This window comes from Desmodus rotundus, chromosome 3 (assembly GCF_022682495.2).
Source record: "Desmodus rotundus isolate HL8 chromosome 3, HLdesRot8A.1, whole genome shotgun sequence".
Taxonomy (NCBI): Eukaryota; Metazoa; Chordata; class Mammalia; order Chiroptera; family Phyllostomidae; genus Desmodus; species Desmodus rotundus.
In genome coordinates, this window is record NC_071389.1 from 45,948,751 (window position 1) to 45,970,650 (window position 21,900).

General features: G+C 36.3%; 1 protein-coding gene across 2 annotated transcripts in view; it reads left to right on the forward strand.

Moving 5' to 3' along the window:
* Positions 1 to 21,581, forward strand: part of LEPR (leptin receptor) — an 80,956-nt gene extending 59,375 nt beyond the window's left edge. Inside the window, exons 11-19 of one of the 2 annotated variants that reach the window (XM_045199560.2) lie at positions 1,466 to 1,614; positions 2,470 to 2,629; positions 2,746 to 2,828; positions 6,151 to 6,367; positions 8,068 to 8,250; positions 9,664 to 9,759; positions 11,354 to 11,459; positions 12,349 to 12,424; positions 20,781 to 21,581. In XM_045199560.2, the coding sequence (XP_045055495.2) occupies positions 1,466 to 1,614; positions 2,470 to 2,629; positions 2,746 to 2,828; positions 6,151 to 6,367; positions 8,068 to 8,250; positions 9,664 to 9,759; positions 11,354 to 11,459; positions 12,349 to 12,424; positions 20,781 to 21,581 (1,871 nt within the window). Of the gene's footprint in view, positions 1 to 1,465; positions 1,615 to 2,469; positions 2,630 to 2,745; positions 2,829 to 6,150; positions 6,368 to 8,067; positions 8,251 to 9,663; positions 9,760 to 11,353; positions 11,460 to 12,348; positions 12,425 to 17,934; positions 20,022 to 20,780 lie in introns of those variants that run through there. The other variant, XM_024565539.3, reaches the window with a different exon arrangement.
* Positions 21,582 to 21,900: the final 319 nt, after the last annotated feature.

Sequence of the window (21,900 nt, forward strand, 5' to 3'; positions counted from 1 at the left end):
TATACCTGAATAGCTTGGATGTTACTCTTTTTAAACTCTAAGGAGTTTAAACTGGGCTTATGTTGCCTACTTAGTACTAGAAAACAATGTGGAGATTATACTTTGGGATCTGAATGCCAGCTCTACTTATTACTAGCTTTATAAACTTGGGCTAACCGGATAAGGGCTCTGTGACTGTTTAACACCCAGCAAATATAGCCACCTCCTCATCCTTCTCAGTGTGAGTATTGTGGAGACCACATAAACTGTTGTACTTCCAAGCTCTTTTCTGCAAGCTGGATATTCATGGAATATATGCATACGATATCCATTTGATTCAGTCAAGTACAGTGACAGATTTAATGTCTTTGGGTCTCTCACACATTCATTCTGTACTTCCTTTCCTGAGGAGAAATTATCTTTTTAAGAGGTGAAATATATGTCATTGTACAAGCTGGTGAAGAACGCCTTCTTGGTATATGAAGAACTGAACAATCAAGAGAAACTGTGTAATGATGACAAAGTTTAGTTGTTTTGGTCATCGGCAATTTATAGTATTACTGTTGATGAAGTGAGGTGCTTCAGAGGCTTATTCTTTTGTGTTTTAGCATGGGACTTTTGGTTCCCAAATACATCAAGTTCATATATTGTCTTTTTCTATTTTTTTAAAAAGTTCTTCCCATTCTAGCCATATATAACCTAGTTCCTCCATTTCTGCCCCTTAAAAGCCTGGTTTTCTTAGATTTTAGAGAACAAAGTCTTCACTCTGCAAGACTACCTCTGACCTTGACCCACAAATAGTTGATGGTAGATAGCAGGAGAAGAGTTTGAAACTCACACATGTGGAAATGGATATAGTACATGTTTTTGTTTTTGTTTTTGTTTGCCTTGAATTGAAGCTCTACATGGAACAAAGTTTGCTACTGATGTTTATTGTGTGTTCAGTCTGGTATCTTCTGCACGCAGAGCCAAAGGCTCCATTTCTAACCTGATTTTACTATAAAGTTGCAGAGTGACATGAGCAACCGTTCTATTTGCAAAATAATCCCTTTCTTATTTATTACATAAATTTGTAGGCAATCAAATGAGATAGGAATGTGAAATTTTTGAAAAAGAGATACTGCTTTATAAGTATAAGGCAGTGATTTTCAACCAGCATGCCACAAGAATTTTTAAAACATGCGATATCTGACTCTCTAGTTAGGAGCATGGACCTCTTTCCCCTTAGACTGTCAAGTAAAAAACGACAACAGCCAGCTCAACAACAGCTGTACGGTATGAATGAATCAAATTATACCTATTTTTTTGTCAGATTGGCAAAAAATAATGTGTTTTTTGGTGTGCCACAAAGTTTTAGCCATTAGTTTGTATGTGCTATGAGATGAAAAAGGTTGAAAACTGCTGATATAAGGTATGGAGATGATAACATCATAGTAATTTTTTAAAACATTATTACTGTTACATATACTGTTTTTAAAATTTCTAGTGAAACCACTGCCTCCATCCAATGTGAAAGCAGAAATTACTGTAAAAATTGGATTATTGAAAGTATCTTGGAAAAAGCCAATTTTTCCAGAGAACAGTCTTCAATTTCAGATTCGTTATGGTTTAAATGGAAAAGAAATACAATGGAAGGTACCTTTTATCTAGAAATTTCCTTAGCTTGCTTTACTAAATGTTATTTCTTATAATTTTAAAGAATTTTGTTGCATAAAATTATTTTGCTGCCATAAGATTAGTTTACTTAGTATATCCTCTGTATTCTGTAGCTATTTTTATTAGCGTGGTATAAGTTCAACCCTTTAAAGGAGTAAAGTTTCCTGCAATCTATTATTTCCCAAAGTGAGGTTTTTTAGGACATTTATTCCATAAAATGTTCCTTAAGAAAACCTTGGATGGCTAAGTACGTTTAGGGAACCCTGCATCACTGTATGTTCCTACTGTAGAGTCATAGTTTATTACATATTAAAGGTTGGAAGAGGTCGTGCATTAAAGAAACATTTGTGACTTTATTTCATGCTACATTTCTCAAATTCATTTCACCAAGAAACCCTTATCTCCTCTAACATCTAATAATATTCTTTAGTACACATGTGTTCAATGGAACACATTTTGGCAGAAGCTGCTTTTATCAAACAACCAGAATCATACTCATAGTTGTGACCGTTTACCTGCTTATTGAGGTGACTGAATATCAGAGAGTCTCTACAAGGCAGGCCCTTTTAAGTACTAGGTTAAAATTCATAAAAGCAAGTGAACCAGTCCAAATCTGGTTACTAGAAGGAAACAACAAGATAACTAAGACAATCCTTAGTCTGAAGGAACTCATGAGCCAAGACTAATATGAGCATGTCTAAAGCCAGAAGACATGAAGTCAGTTCCCTCTTAATTTTAGGAGAGTGTTAAGGTTTAGAATAAAATGCACTTCAGGGTCCTTTAGCTACCTATGTGTTAGTAATGATCAATCGGATGCTTTGACTTATGTTACAGATGTATGGGGTGTATGATGCAAAATCAACATCCGCCAGTCTCCCAGCGCCAGACCTGTGTGCGGTGTATGCTGCTCAAGTGCGCTGTAAGAGGCTGGACGGACTGGGGTACTGGAGTGATTGGAGCGCTCCAGCCTACACAGCTGTCGTGGACATCAAAGGTCTGTGGAGATCTTGATAGTGTCTTAACAATGCATGCAGCGTGTGTTTCAAATATGACTGAAAGATACTCCTTCCGAGAACACATGTGCAACTTGGGCTCCTTGTTGTTTTGCAGTTCCTATCAGAGGACCTGAATTTTGGAGAATAATTAATGAAGACATCACTAAAAAAGAGAGAAATGTCACTTTACTTTGGAAAGTATTGCAGCTTTTTTATGTTATTCTTCATAGTTCAATTGCTGCTTTTTTACGCTATTCTTCATAGTTCAATTGCTGCTTTTTTATGTTATTCTTCATTGTTCACCTTCTGCTTTTTTATGTTGTTCTTCATTGTTCATAATCCTGTCATTTTTACGCTCTTCAATCCCATATTTTATTTCCATTTTGAGAGGTGATCACAGAGAGCTAAGATTCCCAGGTGGAGGGTGCACCAGCACGGAGTTAGGAGACTTTAATTCTATTCTCAGCTTAACTTACTATAGTTATGTCAGTACTATTTTGGCAAAGTCACCTGACTCTTTAGCCTCATCTGTATAAAAGTAGGATTGCACTAGATGGTATCTATTGTTCCTTCAAGTTCAAAAATTCTATTTATATTTAATACTAAGCAAAGAAAATGCAGCCTTCCCGGCATAGTTCAAGGATATCTAAAACAAGAGATAGTCTTTTTGCCTGGTGACATATAAGCAATGGATATTTCCATAAACAATGGATATTCAGCCCAACAATTTTCAAAGCATTCTGTCTCCCATATGTATTTATCCCAAGTGAATGGATTTTTTTTGGTCAGAATTTTGGGGAGACAAAACATTTTGTCCTCAGCAAACATTATCTGTCATTAGGGAATTACAAATTAAAAGAACAATGAGATACCACTACACACTTCTTAGAATGGTTACAATTCAAAAAACTGGCAATAAATTGCTGGCAAGGGTACAGAGCAACAGGAAGTTTTATTCTTTGCTGGTGGGACTGCAAAATGGTACAGCTACTTTGGCAGATTGGTAGTTCCTTTCAAAGTTAAACGCAGCCATGCCATATGATCCAGCATCGCGCTCTTCGGTATTTACCCAACTGATCTGAAAACTTGTGTTCACATAAGCATTTGCACATACACGTTCACAGTAGTGTTATTCAAAATCACCAAAATCTGGGAACAACCAAGCTATTCTTCTATAGATGAATGAATAAACAAACCATGGTACTTCTATACAATGGAATGTTACTCAGCGACAAAGAGAAATGGCTATAAAGCTGCAAAAAGACATGGATGAATCTTAAATGCATGGTGCTTAGTGGCAGAAACCCATCTGAAAGGGCTACATAATGATTCCAAAAACATGATATTCTGGAAAAACCTTCACTGTAGAGATGATAGAAAAATCAGTGGTTTCCAGGGGTTTGGCTGATGAGGAAAAGTTTGAATAGGTGAAGCACAAGGGGTTTTTTGTGGTGGTGGAACTACTCTGTATGTTGCCATAGTGGGTACATAGCATGGGGAATACATGTGCATCTGTCAAAACCCGTAGAACTTTACAGCACAAAGAGCAAACCTTAACGTATGCAAATTAAACATAAATCACTTAGGGGGTTGGAGGATTCCCGGATGGAATCCAGGCTGGGACAAATGAATCTAACCATGTGACAAGTCTGAAAAACCTCACTGAAGGAGGTGGGAGAAAAAGGTGCAGGCCTAATTAACTTTGTAAAGGAGTAGAGGCTTAAAAGTAAAGCCGAAAGAAATGGTACTGTGCACTGGGTTCTAGTTGATAAAGTTAACTATCATGGGGCATGGGCTAACAATTCTTTTACCACTATACATGTAAACTGGAACTGAATAATCAAGGAAATGGATGTGGATGGTGGGACCCATCCACAGGGGTCTCCTTTTTGGACTGGTTATAGAGAAGCTAGGGGCAGAAGACCAGAATGATCCCATGTGGCAAGGGATTAGAGTTGGAGACATCAGTATATGAATTCCTGTTTAGCTTAATATGGCTACAGATGGATTCATTTGGAAACATTTATAGATGTGTGCAATACAGTAGTGAGTGTATACACATGCATTCCTTGATTTGTAAGCTGAGAGGGCCTTGAAGTAACAGCACTCCAGTAGCAAGGAGCATACGCAGATTTGTTTTTAGTATCATTCTCCAATAAAAGGAGCTAAGGTTACTTGAAAAATGTCTGGTTTGGAACTGGGGCAGGAAATACACAAGATGAGCCTAGAGGAACTTTGTTGTACCAAAAAGTAAGGATGTTTACCTCATTTTTAATTGATGGTTACAAAAGTAAATATTTGTATATGAAAACTGACATAGATTTTTTCTTTATTTTTATTGTTGATGCTATTGTAGATGTCCCCATTTTCACTCCTTTGGCCCATCCCCCCATCCCCCGCTCACCCTTCCCTCTGGCTATCACCACACTGTTGTCTGTGTCCATGGGTTATACATATTTGATACATATTTGTTCTTTGGCACGTCCGTTCACCTTCTTTTATCCAGTCCTCCTCCCACCGCTTAACATAGATTTTTAAAAACAAAATGCAAAATTTGCATGACTCTTCAGACATTTCATTTTGGCAGCAGTTGCAAAAATCTCATTCCCCACTCACCCAGATTATTTCAAGCCCTGCAGGGATAGATGTATATGTCCTTGTGTGTTTTCTTTTCTTCTGATATTTCTGACTTGTAGGAATCTCAATAACAAAGGAAAAAAAGAAATTGAGCAGCACTAGCCTAGTCTGTTGTACAGAGTCAAGCTTTCCATGGGTTTACAAAGGATTGGCAGCACTGACGCTCACCTGACACAGGTGTAGGCGATGGGAGAGCTGGTGTATTCTGTGGAATGGAGGGATAGAATTGGACTGGATCTGTATTGGACACTGGAGCTGCCAGCGACCTGCTATGATTTGTTTTAAACTGTGGGACTGAAATTCTGGGGTGTCACGCACACTGTCCTGACAGCCTCTGTACTTGAAGTGGCAGCAAATCAGGGGAAGGGAAAATGAGTGACAAATTTTGCTGGGATTAGTATATGTGATGATTAACATTTTTCAACTGTCCTGTTTCTTTATAGAACCAAAGGGTTATTTTTTTCCTTTTTAGATGAGGAAATTCTCAACTATCAACCTTTCTTTTCTTAAGAATTAGAGTTCTTTGGAAACTCTAGTTTGGAATTAGAGTTGCCCTTAGGAAACTTTTTGGTAGAAAAACTTCCTGTTTGTACCCATACTTCATTATCTTCCAATGATTATTCTCTGAGTCTTAAGGGAACAACTCAGGGGGGGAAAGTACCTTTCCTCTGCTCCATACCCACATGACACCTTCACTGAGCCGTTGGTGAGAGGCAGAGCCTTCCCTACCCTACCTCCCTGAACTTCAGCCTGGAAATAGGCCGTGCTGCCTCCGGTCTGACCCCTGCCTCCCAGTGGGAATTTAGGACTAGAGCTCCATGAGCTCAGTTGGTATAAAAAGCACTGTACTCCTTAAGCTAATCCATTTTTATGTTTATTCCAGCCCCTGATGAAACATGACTCACTGTGCAGCGTGAGAAGGTATGTGGTAAAACATAGCACTTCCCACAATGGAACATGGTCAGAAGACGTGGGAAATCATACCAAATTCACTTTCCAATGGACAGAGCAAACACATACCGTTACAGTTCTGGCTGTCAATTCAATCGGTGCCTCTTTTGCAAATTTTAATTTAACATTCTCACGGCCTATGAGCAAAGGTAAGAAAAAAGTATAGGGTAGTAAACCTGTGCCCTTTTATATATTTAATCTTTGCAAACGCCTCCCATTCTAAATGGTCGTCCAAGAAGCCTGTGATTCTCTGAATCTGAGTCTCTCTTTTACCTTTATTTCTTCTTTGTCTGAAAAATAACAAACTGGATTGTACTCTGATTACGTAATATGTTCCTGCATATTTTCATGTGGTAGCACATGGTTGAAGTGATATTATAATAAGTGAGAATATTCTAATAAATCTAATACTTTTGGACTAATGGGAGTCATAGGTAAGTCAATCTCAATCTCTCTCTCCATATATATAAATATATGCACACACATACATATGCATACATATATATATAAGTATGTAAAAAAGTACATGTACATGTGTATATGGATTACATATATAGGTAATAGTATGATATGTTATATAGATGCAAGTAATTGCTCAGACTTAAAAATTAACCTGAATTCATTTACTATGAGTGATGAACCCTCCTTAGTTAATTTTGGTGTATTTCATTAATCAGAGAATTGAGAACCACTTTCAACAGGAGTTTCTAATCTGGATTATATATTCAAAATATAAATTTTTAATAGAAAACTCAAATTTCTGTACCTTTACCAATCTCCTCATGAACCTTTGCTTTTTATTTTAATCATGTATGTCCTATCCCGTTCTAACTCTCAGAGTGCTTTCTGCCTTTCTGAAGGTATTTTGTATCAGGCTTTATATTAAGGTTACTTTTGTAGGTATAGTATAAACTTCTTTTAAGTTCTGTTGCATCTGCACCTCATTGTAATAAAGGCATTTTCAATCACTATGTTCTGGAAACATGTATTGAATGCTGTACTGGGCTAGGTGGTGGGAGTTCCAATGTGAGAAAAACTACAATGGTCTCAGCATTCATAGAGTCCAGCAGGTAGGACGGACATTAATCAAATAATCATGCACATGAATGCCTATTGACAAACCGAGGAAGGTGTTCCCAGGAGAGGAATATAATTGTATAAAAGGAAAGAAAATAGGAACCTGATCTGGTATTGAGGGTGAGAGCTTTCTTGAGGAAGTGTCGTTATAGGAACTGACTTCCCCAGCGAAGGGGGAAGAGCATTGGCTCTTGCAACAGGAACAGCCTGAACGAAAGTCTGCACACACATGAGGGGATGTGAAGGAGGACCAGGGTGCCCCAGGGCGGAAAATCCTCAAAGGTCGAAAGGCAGGCGAGGCGTGGGCCTCAGGGCCTTGCAGACTTGGCAGGAATTTTATCCTCATATGTGGAAATCCTCTGGAGGCTTTGAAGTGGGCTCTGTGCAGAGGGTGTTAAGATGATCAGGTGGGTGCTCTGCAAGCATGCTCCGTCAGCGGGAGAGAAGAGTTTGGAGGGAGTGCCTAAGGGTAACTAATAGGCTTGTGCAGCGCTCCAGGGGAGAACAACTTTGACCTTCTCCAAAGGGCCCTTTTTATTAGGCTTTAGGTAGCATCTTGTTTCTCCTGCATAGGGTGGATTCCCGCATCTCTCTGCTTCTGTGACTCTTGTGGTACAAGAGTAATACATTGCCATGTATTATATTTACTTGTGTAAATGTCTGCTGTCTCTACTTTCTCCCCTTTTCTAGTAGGTTATATATTCATCACAGGTATTAGGATGATTTTCATTCATTTTTATTTAAAAAATAAATTTCTTTCTTTTTCCCTCAGTAAATATCGTGCAGTCGCTCAATGCTTATCCTTTAAACAGCAGTTGTGTGATTCTTTCCTGGATGCTATCACTTAGTGATTACAATCTGATGTATTTTATTCTGGAGTGGAAAATTCTTAACGAAGACAGTGAAATTAAATGGCGAAGGATCCCGTCATCTGTCAAGAGGTATTATATCCATGGTAAGTTTACTGTACTTTAGGAAGTTTCGCTTATGGATTAGTATGATACTACACATTATTAGTTCAATTAACAGCCAGTTAATGAAATGAAACTTAAAAAATATGCTTGTAATGTGCCACCTTACCATAAACATTTAATTCTGATTCATTTGTTCCTTTGTAATGTAAGTGTTTTACACAGATGTCATCATACCCTGTCATCTACCACTTTTCTTCTGATTTGTTCCTTTGATATATCACAAACATGTTTTCCCTTTAACCATTGTTTTCAATGACCATATTACATTTTCTTCCAAAATCAACTTAAACTGTTTATTTATTTGAGAACTATTTTTGTTGCTTTCAGCTTTACCTTTATCTTTAAACCGATTCGTGATGGGTTTTGGTATCTACTGCCCACTTGTCCTTCCAGATCGTGTACCAACTTATCATTGCACCGTCAGTGAGTGGGAGTGCAGTGCCAAGGGTCTGAGAATCTAGGGCCTGGTGGCACCGAGCAGCACAACTCCCGAAAGTAGACCTATAGCCCCAGGAGGTGATCACAGAGTTTAAGTGCACAACACAGCTTCTCTAACTCTGAGTTAGGTTTAAGTATAGGGAAGCTAAGGATTGCCATGATCTCATTATGTAATATCATCCCAAAGACTCATACTTTCATTTTATTTCCAAGGCCTAGAATTAGCACTAGGGTAAAAGGACACAAATTGTTGACAGAGAACTAAATGCATGTAATTACCACTGTTGTCCAGGTGGTTACTCTCCGTGCTTTTCTTTAAACCATGGGGAATTTAGGCTTCAAAGAAAATTGTCTCTTGTGAAACAATGTTTTTGCATATTAATAATACTTGACAGATTCGTTTTTGAGCTTTGCTGTGGAGATGGTCACCCCCCCCCCCCCCCGCCCCGTGACTCTAGACTCCTGGATATTGCAAGGAGATTGCTCATTCCCACCCCCATCTTTCTTGTAGAGGATTTCCCGAGACTTTAGTCTTCCAGCTGCCTTGGATGGGGAAACTAAGTAAGGGAAATTCCTATGTAAAGGGAATAGTGCTTCCTTTGGAGATACAGGAGAGGAGGTAGAGCATATTGCCCTGGACAGGGAAATAAAAAACTCAGACTCCAAACTCCAACAGAGTAGCTGTCACTGGAACATGCCTTTGAATGCCTTTGAAATCACTATCTCCTATCTCTATGTAAAATTTTAAAAGTATTATTTGTAAAATTATTGGCAGTACTAGGAGAATTTGGAGTGCTTAGTTTGTTTTTGAAACTCCCTTAATTATCACTTTCAATCCATAAATAACAACTAATTTCTGTGTTTTGAAATATAGGAGGATCACTTAAAATTGTTTTACATAGATTGCACTCATTTATATTAATTCAGTCAGACTGACCCTTTGTTTTTCTCCTCAGATCATTTCATCCCCATTGAGACGTATCAATTCAGTCTTTACCCAATATTTGTGGAAGGAGTGGGGAAACCGAAGATAATTAATAGTTTTACCCAAGGTAAAACTTTGACTTTTAGTTTCTTTGTATGCAGATGGGTGGTTTCCTACTTAGCAGTAATGTTGCCGCCTGGTTATTCCCTTTCTGATGCAATAGTGGAAGAGCTGGAGTATCATGTGTCACGGGTACATGCAGTCGGGGCATGTGGCTCCATGGAGGTAGTAAGAAGGAGAATAACCAGGCATAGTTTTGAATTCTTGCATTGGTAAATAAAATTTTCGGTCTCAAATAGGGTAAAAAGTTGATGTAAACAAAATAAAGGGAAATACATAGCTATACAATAACATACCTTCATAAAGACTAATTAGAAATCTATTAATTTTCTGCACATATTTATGTAATGTATATAAGTGCATCTTTCCCTCCAAATACATTTGGGGGCATAGACAGGGTGCAGCAGAAGTAACACCTCCTTGATTGTGGTTGGTAGGGTAATATTATGGGTGTAATGATTTATAGTTTTAATTTGAACATTTCACCTAAAATGTCATATGGTGTGCTTGAACATGATGTTATGTTACAGAATTACATGCTTATGATTTTGTAACAAAAGATTTTGTAATAAAAATTTTGTAATAAAGAGGGGCGTTATTTGTGCCAGACCCTGTAATTGTGAGTCCATAAATTTTAATCTGTCTTCTAAAGGAAATATTTTTCCTCTGAAGGTAAAACTGGAGAGATTATCATAGACTGTGCCTTTCATATTTCCTGATTCATCTTACCATATTTGGCATATCCACAATATTTCAAATTGTCTTCAAATCTAAGCACACCAGTAATGAAGTTTCAAGAGAGAAACAGTTTACCTGGTTTTAGGATTGAAATTGTAAAAATTCATTTATGTATTAGTTAACAAATATAGTTTGAGCACTCTTCTAAGCACTGGGGATGGAACCGTGAGCATCATTCTCTGCTCCTGTGGAGCCTCACCTCCAGTTCTCTAATGGGAGTGACGGGCAATAAACAAATCATGTATGATATAAGGTCAGATAGAAGTATGAATTATGTGCTGTGAAGCAAACTAAGATGAAGGGATAGACTTAAAATGTGGTGTTGTAGTTAGAGTGGCCAAAATTGGTCTTTTCTTTGTGCAAATCATATTTGAGTAGAGCGCTGCAAATACAAAGGGGAAGAGCAATTCAGCAAAGGGATAGCAAGTACAAAGGTGTGCTTTGTACGGATGAATGAGCATGCTTGGTAATTCAAGAAACAGCAAGGGGGTCAATGTGTCTGGAGTGAACAAGCTAGAGATTGGCAGGTGTTGTAGGTTGGCCTCTTTAGAAGCAGATGCTGAGTAATTGTAACAACTAAATGGCACACGGACTTGTATTACCTAAAAGTGATCAGATGGAGAGAATTGACAAAAAATTTTGAAAAAAGTATTTTCCTAAATTACAACAAGCATAATTCTGGACACAATAATAATTAGTTTATTAATGTGATCATAACTATATATTTTTATCTTCCTCTTACTTTTATATTTTAGAGGTAATACAGATTTCTGATAAAATCAGGGAATGCATTATAATTTTTGATACAGGAAGATAGTTTTTCCTCAAGCTTCTGAATTATGTGAATTGCATGTCTCTTTCAGGTGATATTGAAAAACTCCGGAATTACACAGGTGTATATGTAATTGTGCCAATAATTATTTCATCTTTAACTTTGTTGCTTGGAACATTGCTAATATTACATCAAAGGTACTGTAGTTGGCGTTAAGAACCTTCAGCATATTTAAACCTTGATTTAAAATACAAATCAGAAATATTACATTCTAAATACCTTTTTTGTACAATTAAGATGGCATAAAAAGAAAAAGCCTGTTTTCAGCCAAATTCTGTTTTGCCAGCACAACATAAACCTCATGGAAGAAATTAATTTTTCTGTGTAAATACACTCAGGAAATAAGCCTGTAATAGGAAATCCTAGGATGTATGTTTTTGAAGATGGCAAAAGTGGCTTTCGGGGTTGTGAATGTGGGTTGAGGGCTTTTAGTGGCGACAATTTACCTGGAGCAGTCGGTTCTCTTAAAATCAGTAAACATTCTGCTTTTTAAAAATCAGCACTGATGGCTCTAGTCAGTCTGGTTTGGCAAATGGCCTTGAATTTCTTGTGGCTCTGGGTGCTGCATTACTCTGTGCTGAGAGGTCTGGGCCAGTGAGTTTATTTCACAGAAGGAATCTCTACAGAAACCTTTGTCTTCTGGCAAAAAAAAATGAGAGAGAGTAAATTTTAGAATCCGAATTTATCTTTCAGTTAAGTGAGCTAATGGGACCATATCAAGTGGAATTGTTTCTGAAACTCGATGACCATTTTTAATATTTTCTTTTCTCTGAGAAAAGCCTATGTAAATTGCCTGGCACACAGTTTCCAATATGTGTTGGCTATTTTTATTAATATACTGATTATTAACTTTGGTCTAGGCAGCTCACTGGTGGAAATCTTCATGTGATAGCATGTGAAAATGAATCTAACCCTACTGAGGCATAGCTCTGGGGGATTAATTTCTAGTTTATACATTCATTAACTGTTAATGTTTTCAATATGAATGTTTTTCATTAATTCTAATGCTTTCTTTATCCTTTGTAGAATGAAAAAACTGTTTTGGGAAGATGTTCCAAACCCCAAGAATTGTTCCTGGGCACAAGGACTTAATTTTCAAAAGGTCCCTTTTTCAATTTTCTTAACCCAAAATATATAAGATTGCATTTTAGATGCCATATGCCTTCTAGAGCTTTAAACATTTTTAGGGCTTAAAAGTTCTTATTTTCATCATTTTATTTATTTAAAAAATTTTTATTATATTTTTTCCATTGTCATGCATCCCCTTTCTACCCCTCCCCACTATAATCACCACACTGTTGTCCATGCCCATGAGTCCTTTTTCCTTTTTGCTCATCCCTCCACCTCCTAACCTTCCCCCAACCCCACAGCTGTCAGCTTGATCTCTATGAGTCTGTCTCTATTTTGCTTGTTAGTTCAGTTTGTTCATTAGATTCCACACATGAGTGAGATCATATGGTATTTGTCTTTCTCTGACTGGTGTATTTCACTTAGCATAATGTTCTCCAGGTCCATCCATGCTGTTGCAAAGGGTAAAATTTTGTTTTTTACAGATAGTATTCCATTGTGTAAATGTCCCATAGTTGTTTTATCCACTCATCTACTGATGGACGCTTGGGCTGTTTCTATATCTTTGTGATTGTAAATAACACTACAATGAATGTAGGGGTGCTTTTGTTCTTTTGATTAGTGTTTTGGGTTTCTTCAGATACATTTCCAGAAGTGGGGTAGCTGGGTCAAAAGGCAGATACATTTTAAATTTTTTGAGGTCTCTTCATACTGCTTTCCACAGCAGTTGCACTAGTCTGCATTCCCACCAACAGTGCAAAAGGGTTCCCTTTTCTTTACGTCCTTGCCGGCAAGTGTCGTTTGTTGATTTATTGATGATAGCCATTCTGACAGCTGTGAGGTGATTTCCTCAATGAAAATGATTATCTCATTATGGCCTTAATTTGCATTTCTCTGATGATTAGTGACACTGAGCATCTTTTCATATGTCTATTGGCCATCTGTATGTTCTCTTTGGAGAAGTGTCTATTTGGGGCCTTTGCCCATTTTTTAATTGGATTGTTTGTTTTTCTGGTGTTGAGTTTTGTAAGTTCTTTATAAATTTTGGTATTAGCCCCTTTTCAAATTTATTGGTGAATATGTTTTCCCCTCCTGTGCATTGTCTTTTTATTTTGTTGATGATTTCCTTTGCTCTCCAAAACCTTTTAAATCTGATGTAGTCCCATTTGTTTATTTTTTCTTTTGTCTCCCTTGCCTTGGGAGCTATATCAGGAAAAAATATTGCTGCAAGCAATGTCTGAGATTTTACTGCCTATGTTTTCTTTTTGGATTTTTATGGTTTCAGGTCTAATATTTAGTCTTTAATACTTTTCGAATTCATTCTTCTGTGTGGTATAAGAAGGTGGTCTAGTTTTATTTTTCTGCACTTATCTGTCCAATTTTCCCAACACCATTTATTGAATGAACTCTCTTTAGCCCGTTGTATGTGCTCACTTCCTCTGTTGTATAATAATTGACTATAAAGTTGTGGGTTTATTTCTGGACTCTCTATTCTGTTCCATTATTTATGTGTCTGTTTTTATGCCAATACTACACTGATTTGATTACTGTGGCCTTGTAGTATAGTTTGCTATTAGGCAGCATGATTCCTCCAGCTTTGTTCTTTGTCAGGATCACCGTTGGTATGCAGGGCCTTTTGTGGTTCCATATAAATTTTTGAAATATTTGTTCTAGTTCTGTGAAATGTCATTGGAATCTTGATAGGAATTTTGTTGAATCTATAGATTGCTTGTGTTGTATGGACATTTTAATAATGTTAATTCTTCCAATCCATGAACACCATGTATACTTCCATTTATTTGTATCTTCCTCCATTTCTTTCTTCAGTGTTCTATAGTTTTCTGAGTATAGGTATTTTACCTCCTTGGTTAAATTTATTCCTAGGTACTTTATTTTTTTGTTGTTGCTATGGTAAGTGGGATTTTTAAAAATTTTCTCTTGCTGATAGTTCATTGTTGATGTACAAAAATGCTACTGATTTCTGAATATTGTCTTTGTATCCTGCTACTTTGCAAATTCAATTATTAGGTTGAGTAGTTTTTTTTGCTGGAGCCTATTGGGTTTTCTGTGTACACTACTATTATGTTTTCTGCAAATAATTACAGTTTACTTCCTCCTTTCCAATTTGGATGCCTTTATTTATTCTTCTTGTCTAATTGCTGTGGCTAGGACTCCAGTACTATGTTGAATAAGAGAGGTGAAAGAGGACACCCTTGTCTTGTTCCTGATCTTAAGGGAAACTCTTTTAGTTTTTGCACATTGAGTGTGGTGTTGGCAGTAGGTTTTTTGTATATGGCCTTTACTATGTTGAAGTATGCTCCCTCTATTCCCACTTTGCTGAGTGTTTTTATCATAAATGGGTGCTGGGTTTTATCAAATGCTTTTCAGCATCAATTGATATGATCATATGATTTTTGTCCCTCATTTTGTTTATGTTATGTATTATGTTTATTGATTTAAGAATATTGTACAGTCCTTGCATCCCTGAAATAAATCCCACTTGATCATGGATATGATCTTTTTAACGTATTGCTGGATGCAGTTTGCCAGTATTTTGTTGAGTATTTTAGCATCTATGTTCATCGGAGATATTGGTCTGTAATTTTCTTTCTTTGTTGTATCTTTACCTGGTTTTGGAATTAGGATAATACCAGCCTCTTAAAAAGAATTTGGAAGTCTTCCTTCTTCTTGAATGTTTTGGAATAGTTTGAGAAGGATAGGTGTTAGTTCTTGAATGTTTCACAACATTTGTCCGTGAAGCCATCTGGTCCAGGGCTTTTGTGTGTTGGGAATTTTTTGATTACTGCTCCAAGTTTGCTGATTGTTATAGGTCTACTCAGGTTTTCTGCTGCTTCTTGATTCAGTTTTGGAAGATTGTATGTTTCTAGAAATGTATCCATTTTGCTCAGGTTGTCCAATTTCTTGCATAGAGTTGTTCACAGTAATTTCTTACAATCCTTTGTATATCTGTGGTATCAGTTGTTACTTCTCCTCTTTCATTTCTGATTTTATTTTTTTTTTGGTTCCTCTTTTTTTCTTGATGAGTCTGGTTAAAGGTTTGTCAGTTTTAATTATCTTTTCAAAGAACCAGCTCCTGGATTCATTGATTTTTTTGAATTTAGTCTTATATCATTTAATTCTGCTCTGATCTTGATTATTTTCTTCCTTCTACTTGCTCTGATCTTTGTTTTTGTTCCTCTAGTTCTTTTAGATGCAGGGTTAGGTTTTCCTTAGTTACTTTTTAAAACAAAATCCCCAAGTTCAGTGTGGAAGGTCGTTCTAATATGAAGGTTCTTCCAGGTGCAGCAGAGGAGGAGAAGAGCCCCACTCCATATGCAGAGTTTACTTGCTGCCTCAGCTCTCATCTCTTCTTGTGTTTTTACCTACCCTTTCTTCACCCGCCATCTCCACTGCATTCAGCCCGGCACACCGGCTTTCTCTTCAGCTATCGCCCACTCTGGAGACATTCGGCTCTGCAGCTTCCTGTGCTCATCATCTTTGCTCTACACTCCTTCAGAAGTTTTCCATGTTTAAAGAATGAATTCAAAATCTCATTCCCTCTTAGCATTCTCAGATTATTTACTTTGTTGTGGTTATTTAACTTGTTCATGTATTTTCTATTCTAACAGAGTCTTTACAGAGATGAGAGAGGGAAACATATGTTCAATCTTCCTTCTTGAATGAGGTTACTTCTCTACACCATTTTTTTCTTAATATTTTAAAAATCAGGATCTTAAAACACAAAAGACAATATACAGAGGATGTATTATAAAATTGCACACTCGAAACCCATATAATTTTATTAACAAATGTCACCCCAATAACTTCAATAAATAATTTTAAAAATAAAGTAAAAATAAGAATATTAGACAGGTTGAATTGTATTATAGGAAAATGTATTGCAGTGAATCAGCCTTGATTTTCTTCTAATTTAAATTTCACAGTGTTTCAAAGACTTTAACCAATTTTTATCCTTTACTTTAGCATTTTTGCCTAATGTATGATTTTCTTTCTCTAATTCCAAATCATCTGTATTTTTAAATCTAACCCTGCTCATTTTTTGTCTACATTTATGTCAATGTTCATAAGAGTATACTCCACTTAACAACCTTCCAAGTGTTAAAGCTAAAACAAAGTGGACTTTTCCTTTTGACGTAGAGACTGTTTTAGCTCCCTCAGCCTGCTCTAGGCCTCTACAGAAGAAGCTCTTGGACCCGTGGAGGAGCCATCCTCACGGCTCTGAGGCCGAGCCTCCAGCCACTGCCAGCACGGCCCTGCGGAAGTGTGGAAAAGCTGGTGCGATTCTGAGTTAGACGTCCTATTGAGAAGTGCAAATTACTTAGACTTAGGAGTGTATATTCCAGTTCCCCAAAATATGACTTCACTTTTGTTTATTTTCTTGTTCTTACTGTTTATGCATATACCCTTGGGTTATAAGGAACCAGAAGAGAGTATGAATTAATTAGCTCATATCTATCAGCGTAAAGAGAAAAAGCAGAACAAAAAACATGTCCTCCTGACTATTTGTGTTTGGGATATCTTTTCCTCTTCCATTGTGCCATGCAAAGATGGTTGGACTGGAAAGAAAATTAATTTAGGGTCCTCACTCTGCTCTTATTAGCTGTGTAACTTTAAGCCTCAATTATTTTGTTTAAGAAAGGGAAGACATGGACCAGATGATTTTTCTCTCTCTTTTTCTTTGGGGCTGAAGAATAGTTGTGTATAGTTTTATATGTAGTCGAATGGTTGTATATAGCTGCTAGGTATTAAGTTGCATAGCTGTATATATAGTTGAGTAGTTGTATATAGAGTCAAATAGTTGTAGGTAGCTGCCATATAGTCAGTGGAATAGTAGTGTATATCTCTATATATGGTGGAATAGTTGTACATAGCTATATATGTTATTGTGTATTTCATGTAGTTACATATGGTTGAATAGTTTACATGGTTGCTGTATAGTTAGTTGGATAGATGTGCATGGCTGCATATACAGTTGAATAGTTGTACATACCTAGATATGTAATTGATTAGTTGCATATAGCTATATATGTAAATAGTTGTATCAGATGATTTCTTAGATCTTTTTTCTAGATTAAAAAAATGACGATGATTCTGTGATTCTGTTTTTCACTATTTCAGCCCTTCTTTCTCTTAATTCTTCATTTTTGTTTTCACTGCTATATTCTTTTCCTTTTCTTGTTCCAAACTGTCTAATATTGCTGTTGTTCCCCACACTCTTCTTATTTCTCCGGCTCTTTGTTTTTCTTGCTCTTATTTACTATGTTATTCCTCTATAGTTTTTCTGTTGGTGGGGAAGGAAGCTGTCCTCAGAGTGTTATATTGAGGCACACACTAAGAAAGTGGGAGAAGCCACCTTAGTTCAAAATTTTACCCTTTTCTAAGAAGATGTAGTACTGTAATATAACACAGGAAGTTCTAGTCCAGAACCCATGCCTGACAGAAAATGTTTTGAAATCTTTTAGCTTTTGTTTTTCTGAGTAATTTTTTATTTTTCTTTCCTTATTTTTTATTTTATCTAAACAGAGTACGGACATTCTTTGAAGTCTAATCATGATCACTACAGATGAACCAAATGTACCAACTTCCCAACATTCTATAGAGTATTAGAAGATTCTTACGCTTTGAAGAAGGGGAGAACTAAAATATGATGGATTATGTTGATTTAGAACTAAAATATGATGGATTATGTTATTTAAAACTAAAAAGAGATGGGTAAATTTGGGACCAAGATAAAGGTCTGAGTCCAATTCACTTTGGATGTATAATTACTTTTTAGGTCATCTAAAGTTTAAAAACCAGTATTCATGATATCTGGATTTTGATTTATCATTTGTTCTTAAAGCATTGAAAAATTGTAAGTGTTGCTCTTAGTATATATCCATTAGGTATTATCACATATGGGGGAAACAGTGCTGTAAGTAGGTGAAAACAGCAGCTTCTGACATGTAGCTTTGCAAAAACACTGACTCTAATTACAGAATGCAGTAAATGTATTTAGTTTATACTTTTATGGCCCAAATTTTCCATTTTATATTCCTTTCTAGATACTTCAATGTGGCCAGGCTGGGAATTTCCATTTTCTATAGCCTCAAAAATGGCTAAAGTGCTAACTTCCACTTCATTTCAAAGAAAGCCAGAAGTTACAGTTTGTGCTGGTCCCAGGCCCATGGAAGTGACAATTCATAACAAGATGACCCAACACATCTAGGTCAGACTGGCCAGGAAACACATAAGCTTCCAACTCAGCCTCCTTGTGAAATTTTTGCCTGAATTTAACTTATTTACACTGAATTTCTCAAAGCTTCTGGCAGGGGGGTGGGTGGGGAGGGGTGCAGCGATGCAAAAAGGGAGACTTTTTGGAGCTTTTACAAATATTTCATGGGGAGGACACCTGCTGTTTCTATGAACTTAGCATATAACTGTGCTATGTTGCTCACATTCAAAATAAACCGAAGTTTTCGTTCGATGAACCAAAAAATAATTCAAATTTAGGCTATACATTGATTACTTGCATTTAGACTTTATTCATAGTTTTATTTGAATGTAAAAAAATAACACTAAGTATCAGAAGAACTGTACCCTTTTTCCCCTTCATTGACTTTAAGTAGATTTATTTCCTACTACTTGTACACATATTTTGTATGTTCCCAGACTGTCCTACACTCAAAAAAATAGATAACTATAGTAATTTAAGTTAGTTTTAATGAACATTCTTTTAATAAAGGTTTATGAACCACTCGTGAAATAGCACTCAATAATATATGGGTATGTGATTTCAAATTAATTATTAGTGAAATCTTCCATCTGAAATGAATGCATTTGATGCCATGTAAATTACTTGGTGTCAATAACTAGTTACCAGTTGTGAAGTTTCAGAGGGCATGAAATATGCCAAACATGTCATTTGAGTTTGATTGCGTGCTATGGGCCGTCTGTATTGCTTGTTTACCCACTGATAGTATATAATTCCTTTATTTGATGATCTTAATTTCTAGGTTGATTTAAATTTTAAGAAATTCAGCACATATATAGTAGTAACCTTAAGAAAAAACAAAACAGGCAAGCAAATATTTGAAGGAAATCATAAATCTAATTATAAATTTCTGTCAGAAAATAGGCACAGAAAGTTTCTCTTCATATCTTATGCTAACATGGTATTTGTCCTGCAGTGTTTCGATGTCTATATAAATCTATTCCATTACTATTCTATTTAGTGGTTGGTATATTTATTCTTTTATGGTTATAATCACCAATACATTTCATTTAAGAGTTCAAAACTATACTAAATCAATTATATTTTTATACAGCATAAATTTGCGATTTTGACTTCAGACAATAAATCTGAATTTACTTTATTAGTTTCAAAATTGTAATATGCAAATGTTCAATTATATGTGTGATATATAAATTGAACACATTCTCTGTAGCACTTCATTTAGTTGTGTTAATTTTTCAGTGTGATGTGTCCACAGTATCCTTTACTTTGCATTTATGTTTTCAATATGCTCGCATTGTATGAGTTGCGCTTTTTGCACACATATTCTTGATATGTCGATGCTTGGGAGGGTTTTTTTCTTGTGCTATAACCACCATTCTGATAAAAAATATGATATGCATTTGCTTTTGTGTCTTTGTCTTCATTTCACATGTCCCATAGTATGTATTTTTATAGGAAGTTATTTTAAGGAACAGTAACTTAGAAGTCTGTGATCATCTTTTTCACCTTCTTTGTTTTCAACACATAGTTATTCTTATTCTTATTTCTGATAGTCTTCAAAAATTTTTCAGTATGACATAAGGCAACTAAGTTCTTAGTCACAAATATTTTACCTTCACATCATATCTTATGTGGGATAAGTTTTTTGCTCATTTGATTTTATTTCAGCTTCATTTTAGTTGAGGTTTAAATTTTTAATTTGTGGAAATTGAATTTGCTATTGAATATTAGGAATTCTTCAGAAGGCAGCACTTTCTAATTACAAAAATCGATGTTTATTGAGAGCTAAGCTCTTTTGGACACTATTGAACTTACTGCCCGCCACAGTGTCAGGAAAGGAGCATTGAACACGTTTTTGCAGATGAGGAAACGGAAATGAAAGGCAGAGAGATTAATGTCCTCATCCGTGGCCACAGAAATAGGACTCAGACCTGAATCAGTCTCATTCCACTTTTAAACATTATCTACTGCTTTTCCTCTATGATTTTTGATATATCTGTGTCAGTCCAAAACTAGTTAATTTTGGGTTGACTTATGTCCTTTAGCATTAACCTTTCATACTTCCATTTCTGCAAGCATGTCATAATGAAGCAAAAAGCAAAAAAAAAAAAAAGTAATGCAATTGAACATTAAAATATGTCTTTTCTTTTAGCCAGAAACATTTGAGCATCTTTTTATCAAGCATACAGAATCAGTGACATTTGGTCCTCTTCTTTTGGAGCCCGAAACCATTTCAGAAGATATCAGTGTTGATACATCATGGAAAAATAAAGGCGAGAAGGCACCAACAGCCATGGTTTCTCTACTTTTGACAACAACGGATCTTGAAAAGGGTTCTGTTTGTGTGAATGACCAGTGCAATAGTGCTAGCCTGTCCGAGGCTGCGTGCACCACGGTAACCCGTGAGGATGAAAGCAGGAGACAACCCTCTGTTAAATATGCCACCCTGCTCTGCAGCTCTAAATCAAGTGCAATTGATGATGAGCAAGAGCTTATAAGTAGCTCAGGCAGCAAAAATTCTCTATCAAAGGATTCTTTCTCATGGGATATAGAAACACAGGCATTTTTAATGTTACCAGATCAGCATCCCAATATAATTTCACCGCACCTTACATTCTCAGAAGGATTGGATAAACTTTTGGACCCTGAGGGAAATTTCTCTGCAGAAAATAATGATGAAAAATCTGTCTATTATTTAGGAGTCACCTCAATTAAAAAAGAGAGTGCTCTGTTTTTGACGGATGAGTCAAGGGTGTTGTGTCCATTCCCAGCCCACTGTTTATTCACGGACATCAGAATCCTCCAGGACAGTTGCTCACATCTCGTAGAAAATAATTTCAGTTTAGAAACTTCTGGTCAGAAGACTTTTGTATCTTACATGCCTCAATTTCAGACTTGTTCCGCTCAGACTCAGAAGATAATGGAAAACAAGATGTGTGACCTAACTGTCTAATTCCAATCAAGAAATGTCTCCGTTTATGTCACAGTGAATCATATAAAGTGTAATATATTCCACTAGAGTTGTGGATAGGGGAGAGAAAAGAAAATTGTCAGTCAAATTTGAAAGTGATTGTTCCAAGATTAACGGTATCTGCTTGTCCTCACTTGGTCATACACAGACAAAAAAATGTGAGAAACTTTCACGAGCCTAGCAATGGAGTCCGACTTTTCTAGTGATTCTTTTAACAAGCTACAGTGGGAAGGTCTCCAATGGCTTGTCTGTAGCTAAAAATAAGCCCAGCGAATATCTTTTGCTAACATTAGATCTTAGT